Genomic DNA, 10,731 nt, shown 5'->3' on the forward strand with positions numbered 1-10,731 from the left:
TCGCTTTACCTGGCCTCCTGGAAGCTAGTTCCCATTCCTGGTCCCACTGTGAAGCAACCTCCCTGCTCTATTCTCTTTGCTGAGCAAAATGCAACATCTTCCACCCAATTTATTGACCTGGCAAAGTTGCAAATTTTATTACGCAAAAGTTGAGAAAGAGAGAAGCTGAAGAGTGCTAAAAACAGTACACTTTGATACTGTGTAGTATCTGTATTTGGGGCTCAGGGTGTTTATTTATAGATATCTATTAATACATAGCCAGAGATACAGAAAGAAATACATAAAAAATAGCTTTATCAAATAGTTTCTAGCATTCAAGTGTAACATCAAAAGCAAGAAAGGCAACAGCAAACTGCTCTATTGGGGGGGAAAAAAAACATCTTTGTAGCTTCTTCTCTCCCTTCCTGTCCCTTTCCTCTTAGCGGTTGACTGGCTGCAAAGAGCTCTCTCCCTGGTATTTAATTGAGGGGTGGGGGCAGTAAAGGCATCTGCATATTTTTTAAAGCCTCCATATTTATTCCTTTGTCCAGCTCTTTAACTTCCCCCGCTTCTTCCTGCCTCTCTAGTAATGCCTCAAGTGCAATATCTAGCTTGTAAAACTGGTTTGTTGGGGTTCTCCTTCCCTCCCCTTGATTCTTGGGAAAATTTTTCGCTGGGAAGTTGCCTGGTCCTGCTACAGCTGCCTTCCCCGGGCCTGAATGAGGCTTCCCTTCCTCCTAGAGGAGAGGAGAAGTGGGTGCTGCGGCAACAGGTAGAGATGGAGACATGGTCAGGGAATGCAGATGTCACCCTCTTGGCCTCAAGGCGCGGGCGCGCGCACACATACATACACCTTGAAAACTCAGGATTCAAAAAATGGGAGCAAGATTATAGCTGGAAAGATTATACTGCCAGATCTGAAATCCTGCATTTTTATTTACAATTTCCTTTTACAGAGCTCTACCAACCCCAGGGTGGGGGCAGATCGCTGCCCAGGCTTTGGATTTCTAGTTCCAACACTTTCACGGGATGATAGGCTAGGAGGGAGGGCGGGCGGTGAGAAGACGCGTGGGGAGGTTTTGCTTCGCTTCTGCACCTGATGATCGGTGGCGGGCACCTGCAGGGCAGCCTCGGCGAGGGGCTGGGGGCGGGCAGGGAGCCGGGCTGCCCCGATGGTAGCCCAGGCTGGACCCAGGATACCTGCGAGGGCGGGGGCGGTGGTTTCCGGGGAGGGACTGAGGACAGGTTGGTCCTGACTGTTGCCAGTGTTGGGTCAAATATGCCAGGAGGTTAAGAAAGGAAAAAAAAAAAAAAAAAAAAAAAAAAAAAGGTGTGTGTTTGTGTGTTGGGGGTGGGGTGGGGGCGGGAATCCCTGCCAAGGCGCAGTTCCCAGCCATCTTTCTCCCGCAGGGGGGAAGCTTGGATCTTGTGAATGTGACATCAGCTTTTTTCTTCCAAAGGTCCCCTGCCCGAACTGGGGAGAGCCGAGCTGGCTTCCTGCTGGGGCCCAATTAGAGGGGGAGCGTGGCCTCCCCGGGCGGGCCTCCAGGGCTGGGCTGAGGTAAGCACACGCGGAGGCAGAGGGCCCTGGGATGGGTGGCGGCATCTCCGGGTGTGGGTGTGGGCGTGGGTGTGGGAGGGAGGGTTCCTGCCTCTCCCCTGTCCCCAGTTTTTACTGTAGTGCCTCTTTTAGGGGACAGATCTCATCGTGAACCTGACCCTGCTACTGTGTCTCCCCCACTGTGATTTCCAGGGAGGTGGAGGGGGACAAATAGATCCAAGGACCAGCAAGTGTTTCCAAGCTCCACGTTGGGCTAAAATCTGTCCTCTAGATTCTAGAGGTGACGAAATGGTTCCCTGGGATCCTCCTATGTTATCGAGCATTAGAAATATATCCATGCAAAAATTATGCTGTGTACATATACGAATATGCCACAGTGAAATCCACCTTTAAGTATATCTATAAAACACCAATTAAAAAACAATAAATAAATAGAAGGAAGACCCCTAGAGTAGCGAAAGGGGAATGGGGAGGAGCAGAGGGAAAGAGAAAGCAGTGAGGGCTGAAATGGAGCAAATTATATTCCTTGCATGTATGATTTTGTCAAAATGAACCCATTATTAGGTATAACTATAATGCAATACTAAAAATATTTGTAAAAAAAGAAATAGAAAAGAAATGCTGGAAACCTTCTCCCCTTTCCAGAGAAAACTGTAGTAAAGCCTCCATCCGAGATGGAGAAAGTGGCATCCCTAGATCCCAGATATAGACTCTTCTTTTCCATGTGCAAAGAAGAGAGTCAGAATTGATCCTGCTCGCTGTGCTCCCTGGGGGAACTTAGGTGCAGATGTACACTCTGGGTGCCTGTTTTCTCACACCTGAAAAATGGGACTGGTGGATAAAGCCAGTGTGTTACATGTGTTGCTTTATTCATTATTAAGGCACATTGTCACTTGCACCTTAACTGCCCTGGGGGCTCCTCAAGGCGTGTGTGTGTGTGTGTGTGTGTGTGTGTGTGTGTGTCGGTGGACATTTCAAGGTTAAATGGAAGGAAAAAGATATTGTTAAATGAGGTATTAACTGGTCCCTTTAACCAGCAAGGGCATTTCCTCCTTCCCAACACCATTCTCAGAGCATTCACGTTCCTCTTCAAGAACACCCTTTTACTCTAAAAGAGGAAACCAGAAGAAAACGTTTTTTAAAGAAGAGACTCAGGAAAGCGGTCTCTGTGCAAAGAGTAAGTGGGACATGCGCAAGTGCAACCTCTTTCCTATATCAGGCACCCTTGCTGCCCTTCTTGGCCCTGGCCACAGATCTGGTTTCCTTCTGTCATTTCCAAGTCAAGGTTTTTACTTTTCTTCCTAGTAGAACATCAGCCCCTGTAGCTCTTCATCTCCCCCTGGTGTTCGTCTCCTGCCATTTCTTAAGATTGTTGGTATTGACAGTAGGGGAAGCATTAATGGGCGCAGAAATTATGGGGGCTTCTGATCAGTGATATTGGGGGGAAATGGGCTACGTGCCTGAAAGGGCTCTATTTTTTTTTCTTCTAAATTTCCCTTCCATTGCCATTCCCTCACCGATCTTTCTTTCTCACTGTAGACGCGAGAAATTTGAGTCAAAAAACAAAGACTTGGGGGAGGGGTCGTTAGTAAGAGACAAATAGGTTGATCTGCCAAAACAATTTGACCCAAGTAGAGGGCAGCTCAGAGGGAGAGTGTCCCTTGTTTGATCAAAACTAAGAAATCGGAGAGACATAAAAGGAAAACGAAGTGAACAATGAAAAAAATTTCCCCGCACACAATACAATCTATTTAAACTGTAGCTCATACTTATCATACCAATGGTATGACTTTTTTACTGGAGTCCCTCTTCTGATTCTTGAACTCTGGGGCTGGCAGCTTGCAAAGGGGAAGCAGACTCCAGCACTGCACGGGCAGGTTTACCAAAGGTCTCTAATGGGTATTTTCTTTTTCTTAGCCCTGCCCCTGAATTGTCAGACGGCGGGCGTCTGCCTCTGAAGTTAGCAGTGATTTCCTTTAGAGCCCTGCCTTATCTCTGGCTGCACGTTGCCTGTTGGTGACTAATAACACAATAACATTGTCTAGGGCTGGAATAAAGTTGGAGTTGTTTACCCCCACTCTATAGGGGTTCAGTATAAAAGCCGGCGGAGAGCTGTCCAAGTCAGACGCGCTTCTGCATCCGAGCCGGAGCCAGCGGGTCCCGGGTCTCCGCTGCCACCCCAGCGCTCCGCTGCTGCGTGCGCTTGCAGAACGCTTCCTCTGCCTTCTCCGCTGGCAGAAAGGGCTTTTTGCCTGTTACGGGCACTTAGGCTGGAAGGATCGCTTTGAGATCTGAGTTAACCAGAAGCGCTTCTGGGGAACCGAAGCTGTTTTCTTCGTTTTCCTGTGGGTTCAGTTCGCGAGGGAGATTTTTTCAATCCTTTTTCAGAATGGATTATTTCCCCGTGATTTTCTCTCTGCTGCTGGTGGTTTTCCAAGGAGCTTCAGAAACAGGTAGGTACGCTGAGTCGTGAATCTGGGGACATTAATGTCTTCTGATCCACCTTCCTGCTTTTCTTGCGTCTGTTATCACCCCTTCTTTTTTCTTTCTTCTTCTTTTATTTTTTTTTTTTTTATTTTTTTTTATTATTGCAGCTTAGAGAGCAAGTGTCTGGGAAGGCTTGCTCTAAGGTATTGAAGAGTTCTAGTGAAAAAATAAAATTCGGTTCAATACAAATAGCTTTCAAATAACTTTTTAAAATTATTATTGCAGAATGTATTTTCTTGACTTAAAAAAATAACTCAAGAAAAGTAAAGAACAGCTACAGTTTAGCCAAATGTATAGTTGGAATACGTTTGTTCATACAGATACATAGTATGCTCAGGATCTTATATCTTACTTGAACATGACTTTCCTGGTGTGTTAATGTGTAAAATATTTAAACATTCCAGATCGAAGCCAAGGAATTTTATTCAAGTCATTCAAGCAATATATGAGCTGTAAAATCACCTGCAGAAGGACAGTGTGTTGAATAACCCCTAGGCGGTTTCAGGATGAAGCAGATGTTTTCTTTAAAATTTGTCATTATTGACTTTAGGTTTCTTTTGGCAGATTTTTGGCACCCAAAGCAGTGTGAGCGCTATTTTCAGTTGTATTCACCTGTCCTGGGAGGGGAGCTGGGATAATTCTTAGCTGCTTAAGGATTTAGACAGTATGTGTGCATCTGCCCCTTTCTCCCCCCTTTTTAGGGTCAATGCACTTCTTTTTGTCTTTTAATGACCCTGACCAAAGAGAAAAGATGCCAAAGGAATGAAAATCCTGGAATGTGTCTGATCATTTGAAATGTACAAAATTGGGCAGTTAAGCTGCAGGACCTGATTGTCAGTGGGAAGAGGCAATGCCGTATTGAGGAAGAGAGAGATGGTACATCCCACCCGTCAGACTGCAGCAGGGAATTCAAAGTCCACAGAGCCTTTCCTGGGTCTCTTGAGTGGCTTCTTGGTCAAGGTTTCTGTGATTTCCCACCTGAAGTGAATATGGCAGAGTTAAATTCTCTGCTCTCTCTAATCATGTCCCTGGTTCATTTCAAGTGGTCTGTACCATACTATCATGTATTGTCTGGACCACTCTCCTCCGTGTCCCATATAATGGGTGAAGTGGTGGGTACCCCCTACCCCTAGAGGGAAGCATGCCCTGTATAGAGAAGTGGTCTCAGAGCTGGGAGTAGTCACTATGATTTAAGTATCTTTAGTCATTAGCCAATTTTAAGCCACCCTGGGTTGTGGTGTCCAATGAAGTTCCAAGCAGAAGCCAACTCAAATTTTCAGTAGACAGTATTTTGAAGCATTTCCTTGAAGGGTGCTTCAAGGGGGCTGGTAAGTCCCTGTTCAGGTGTTTATCTCTCGTGCATTTGTATAATCTTCCTGCAGGTGGATAAGCCAGCCAGGGTAAAGGTGAAGTCATGTTAAGGAGAGAGAGAGAGAGAGAAAAAAAAAAAAATAGTTCTTTCCTTCTGTTTGTGTTTCTGGCTAAGGGCAGTTGTATGCTTCATCTGCTTTGATCTGCTCTGCTAGATTTGGCGTAAATACTGTGATCCATTGTGTCTCTGGGCATCTGAGGAGACATCCCTCACTCACCTGTGTTTTCTCTCCCTTTCTTTCTTCAGCTGTCTTGGGTGCCGAGCTCATCGCAGGGGCTGAAAGTGGAGGGGAGAGGTCCCCTCCCAACACAACCCTGAGGCCCCACCGGTCCAAGCGCTGCTCCTGCTCTTCCTTGATGGATAAGGAGTGTGTCTACTTCTGCCACCTGGACATCATCTGGGTCAACACTCCCGAGTGAGTCTCTAGAGGGCATCGTAACTCCAGTCTTTCAGTAGCCCTGACCACCCCAGAGCCGGGAGCCCCGTTACCAGCATTCCTTTTCTGGGGAGCACCTGGCTTGGGATTTAAAAGCACCCTTTCTGACAATGGGGAAGTGCACTAGTGGGAACAATAGTCAGGACAGCTTGATTCTTAACTGACAAGAGGGTCTTCTCATGCCCTGGGGCTCAGGCTACTCATGGGATAGAAGGACTGGTGAGCACTGCGGATGAGACTCTACGTGAGGGGGACGATGGCACGGTGGGAGTGGACTGGGTCTAGGGAGTAAGTTGCCCAGGTCCCATGTGGGTTAGGGCCTCCCGTAGGAGCAGAGTCAGAGAAGAAGGGATTGCAGAGAGTTATGATCTGATGCTTTTGTTCTACTTGTAGTAAAACTAATATCCAAAATGCTGAGGTCCCTTGTGCAGGAGAGAGTTTGTGCCAGAACTAGAATGGGATCCTGGATCTCCTTTTTCTGTACTTTCTCTTTAGTAAAGCCTATTTTAAGACAGAAATAGAAATACCCACCGTTGGGCTTCTCTTCCTCCTCTAAGGGTGAAGAAAAGCAGTGTTCCTCCTTCTGCCCCCAAAACCAGTTCATCCGTCAAAAGTAAAAACCAAGCACAATGTGGTCTTCAGTGTCCATTAGGGCAAGGGCTGACCAAAACCCAAACCAAACTGAACCAAACCACCATGAGCCTAATACTTCCTTAGTGAGGTGGTACTTCCAGAAGAAGAATTTTATTCTTTAGGTGAGAATCAAAATAGACATATTGCAAATTCTTGGCGAACCTTCCAGCAGTAAATCTTACAGCCCTGGGGTTTCACCAAACTGCAAGAGAAATATGCAAACTTGTGTCTCCCCCCAGGGGGCATTTTAAGCATTATCCTATATGATTTGAGTTGAAAACAGAGTTTAAAAATCTTGTGAGTTATGGTTTTTGCCTTCAGATCTCTGCACTCTGTTCCTCCCTTCAAGTAACTGTTAACTTAATACTAGAAAAGCAAGAAAATATGAAACAGACACAAGAGCAGAGATTTCATGATTTCGGACAAAAAACAATGTTGCTTGTATCGAGAAGAAATTGAACTTCGTTAAGAGTTGAGATGGTACTTCATTGAATCAGAAAAACTGGTTTTCACCTGGTTGGGTTTACACACTCAGGGCAGTGACGGGCATGTGTCCCCGATTATTGCCACACTGTACTCTCTTCATTGCTCTCCCCAGTGCTGGGTGACTAGCTCCTGTGAGTCCAGTGGAAAGAGTTTGCGCCAAAGAATGTGCCATTAGGAAGACTATTAATTATGCTAATATCTTTTGTTTCTCTCTTTCCACAACAGGCGCATTGTTCCATATGGACTCGGAAGCCCTTCTAGGTCCAAGAGATCCTTGAAGGATGTGTTTCCCATAAAGGCAGCAGACCACGGGAACAGATGCAAGTGTGCTAGCCAAAAAGACAAGAAGTGCCAGACCTTTTGCCAAGCAGGAAAAGCTCTCAGGTGAGTAGAAACGCCTTTGCTCTTCAGTTCAGTGGCCAGCCTCCTGGCCTCCTCCCTGATGTCTGTCTTCTCCTTTTGGAGAGAATTGCAGAGATGTTGAGGGTCAAAGTGAGTCTGAAGAGACCACTGCTGAAATGTATTTCCCTGTGTGTTTTAACAGGGCCCAAGACACTATGGAGAAGGCCTGGAAAAACCATAAGAGAGGGAAAGGCTGTTCCAAACTTGACAAGAAGTGTATCTATCAGCAGCTGCTGGCGGGACTAAAAGTCAGAAGGTAAGACGCTCCTAAAAACAGTCGCTCTGCCCACCATGCTCCTGGCCCGCTCTGTAGCCCTTCTTGCCCAGGTTGAGGAGGAGACAGGCTTTCAGACACAATGACACAGGGGCTCTTCATAGTTATCCATTAAAGAGAATGAAGGAATCCCTCTCAAATATTTTCACGAAGGTCTTGAATGTAAACTCTGGCCCCTGGTACTTTAGATTTTCCAAACTAAGTGTACTCAGAGACACCTCTGTCATCTGCCTGTGTCCAATCTTTGCCTCTCTGAGTTCATGTATTTGCCGCTTTCCTTGAGAAATTAAACATCATTTCAGGGGGAGGGTTTTTTAAAAAAATTTTAAGTCAGTGTCAGATATGTCAAGTTCTTTCAAAAATAGCAGTTATTCAAATGACCAAGGGACAATAAAATCATTAGGTAGGGTTGATGAGATTTAAAGCATGTTTGGTTTTTCAGGTTATTTAAAGAGGGAAGGCATTTGTGGGAAGTCAATGCCAAATTCTCAAATTCTCAAAGCTCTCTCATTTCAGTCTGTTGTGGGCTGGGTGGAGGAGGGATCTGATTAAGCAATCTCATGGGGTTGCTAGGATGACCCTTCCAAATCCTGACGTTTTTGGAACTTGAGGGAGGAAACCTCCGTTCAGATCTGTCACATGTCCTACATATCCCTATTATGGTCTGTGGAAACTTTTCCTAGAAACCCAAGGGCAAGAAGTTCTGTGATCAAAGTGTTCTGAACCCAAGTTTGGCAGTCATGAGCCACTTCTGAGTTGTTTATGACTGATGTGTAGGACAGCTCAGCCGGTGCTCCGTCTCACCTGCCTTGGCACTCTGCATGTTAATCTCAGGCCAAGAGTGCTCTCCACTAGGCCACAGTGGCTGAACTGACCTGAAAAATTATTTTTTCTGGTAGTTTGCACCTTGTCCATGGTCACATCAACATTAGTTTCTAACCTCTTTCCTTTTCTTGCAAACAAAGAAAACAGGCCTGCACACAAACAAACCTAATATTTTAAAGTTGCCATAAAGTGTTTTCTTTGGGCTTACCTGGGTGCCTTCTCTCTTCTCCTTTGTTTCTGACTTCAGTTCCTTTCTTTTTGCCTTCAATTTATTATGTGATTTAGACGATTCCTCTAAATATTTGAAACCTGTGCTAAGTTCTCCATAGGAGCAGAGGTGGAGACAAGGCTAAAGAAAATATTAAAACATCCCTGGCTTATTTTAAAATTTGATTTAATAGCCAGTTCACCTTAGATGTGATGAATGAACCATCTCCTCCTTTTTAAGAAAAAGGGGCAGGCTTTATTTTTATGATGGTAATAGATGCCTGTTGAGGTTTTATCAAAAACCTGTTTATCACTGTTGTGGTCTGTGGTGAAAGTTCAGGAACCAGGTTTAGATTTGTTTGTGCCAGATTCTAATTTTAGAAATTTCTTGGGCCAAGGAGTGATTTCTTCTTTATTTTTGTAACATTTTTTTTCCCCTTCTGTCTTGTTTGAATAGGTTGGATGCCATCAGAAACAGTATCAAAACATCTTTTCGTGTTGCAAAGCAAAAAGCCGAATCTTCCAGAGAGAAGAATGTGACCCACAACAGAACACACTGATCACAAACCTCCTGGGCCTGTGTGAAGCCATCGCCTCCAGGCGTCCTGTGGCTGGCCCTGCACCCCTGCCACGCTGGCTGGGGTCAGAGCAAGAGAACCTTCCCTGCCTAGACCACTTCTACTCCAGACTGGCCAAGGACCAGCGTCCTCATGCTGAACATTCCAAGAAAGGTCAAAGTGTCCCCGACCTGTCTTCATTCGCTTTTTTGGTGGTAACTGCTTTTGCGTCTCTTGCCTTTGGGAATGTCAAGGGACCCCAGAAAGCAGAGGCGCAGTGACATTCCAATAGGGTGGCATCCTCCGCACGGAGGAAGGAGATTCCACACCAGGGTGGAGTTTCTGAAGAAAGTCCTAAGGGAGCGTTTGTGTCTGACTCAGGAGCCTGGCACATTTCAGGGAGAAACTCCAAAGTCCACGCAAAGATTTTCTAAGGAACGAACAAATTGAAAACACTCAAAGGACAAACACAGAGCAAAGAAGAAGAAGACGAAAAAAAAAAAAAAAAAAAACAACACTATGTTTTTGAGTCATTAAATGCAGAAGGGAAAGAAACTGTTACTACTGTAAGTCAGGATGAGTTTCATGAGTATGAGTCTACCTCACCTATCTTGCACTCTGGCATATGTACTTTCCACTCTTAATTGTCACCTCCCTAAATTCCTTCCCCTCCCCCCACCCGGGCTTCCCGTACTAAATCGTGGCCCCATGGACGTCTGGTCCCATGTGTCAGTGGTAGGTAAACATTACGATGCTAATCTACTAGCTCTGATCCATAAGAAAGAGATGATCCTTGAACAAGGAGACTCCCTTACCTTGAGTTTGGGGAACACAATGGTATAGGGTTGTTTATGAAAGATACTGAAAAGGAGATGTTCGTTCTGCTTTAAAGCAGTAAAATTATTTTCCTTTATATAACCGGTAAATGGAAGAGGTTAGATTGAACTTCGATGTACTTATTTTTTTTATAGATATTTATATTCAAAACAATTTATTCCTTATATTTACCATGTTGAATATATGTCTGGGCAGGCCATATTGGTCTATGTATTTTTTTTAAATGTGTATTTCTGAATGAAATCGAGAACATGCTTTGTTTTGCCTGTCAAGGTAATGATTTTAGAAAATAAATATTTTTTTTTCCCTACTGTACTCATTTTGAATCATTTCTGAAATTTCTGAAGAGTGGGCCAACGGGGTAAGAATCGCCAAGGGAAACGGGTTCAAGATGGTTTTCTAGAAAGGTGACAGGAGGAAAAGAGACCAGGCTGATTCAGAAAGATGGTGGTTTATGTCTTAAAAGTTGCTTTTAGATTGCATTTCAGTAAAAACAACATAACATGAAAAAAAAAAGTAGAATAAAGCAGCTTTAACTTCTCTGTCCTCCGCTGGACGTGGTCTCCTCTTCCCCTTCACCTGAAAAACTCTCCAGGGACTTCATCCATTAACTTCATTGCTCAGGCCTATGGGACAGGATCCAGGTGGTGAGAGACGCTTTCTCCATCTTAATGG

General features: G+C 44.9%; 1 protein-coding gene across 1 annotated transcript; it reads left to right on the plus strand.

The window, feature by feature from the left end:
* Positions 1-1,416: 1,416 nt before the first annotated feature.
* EDN1 (endothelin 1) lies at positions 1,417-9,783 on the plus strand. Its single transcript, XM_079148323.1, has 6 exons — positions 1,417-1,540; positions 3,929-3,993; positions 5,646-5,814; positions 7,180-7,338; positions 7,499-7,612; positions 9,120-9,783. The coding sequence occupies exons 2-6, from the start codon at positions 3,930-3,932 to the stop codon at positions 9,220-9,222; spliced, it is 609 nt and encodes a 202-aa protein (XP_079004449.1). The 5' UTR covers positions 1,417-1,540; position 3,929; the 3' UTR covers positions 9,223-9,783.
* Positions 9,784-10,731: the final 948 nt, after the last annotated feature.

This window comes from Sciurus vulgaris (genome assembly GCF_902686455.1).
Source record: "Sciurus vulgaris genome assembly, chromosome: 7".
Classification (NCBI taxonomy): domain Eukaryota; kingdom Metazoa; phylum Chordata; class Mammalia; order Rodentia; family Sciuridae; genus Sciurus; species Sciurus vulgaris.

What these genes read in the sequence shown, in the direction of transcription:
- EDN1 (XM_079148323.1), top strand. Translation starts at nt 3,930, where the DNA reads ATGGATTATTTCCCCGTGATTTTCTCTCTGCTGCTGGTGGTTTTCCAA. An exon ending in CCAAGGAGCTTCAGAAACAG is followed by an intron (nt 3,994 to 5,645) that starts GTAGGTACGCTG and finishes TTCTTTCTTCAG; the next exon opens with CTGTCTTGGGTGCCGAGCTC. An exon ending in ATCTGGGTCAACACTCCCGA is followed by an intron (nt 5,815 to 7,179) that starts GTGAGTCTCTAG and finishes TTTCCACAACAG; the next exon opens with GCGCATTGTTCCATATGGAC.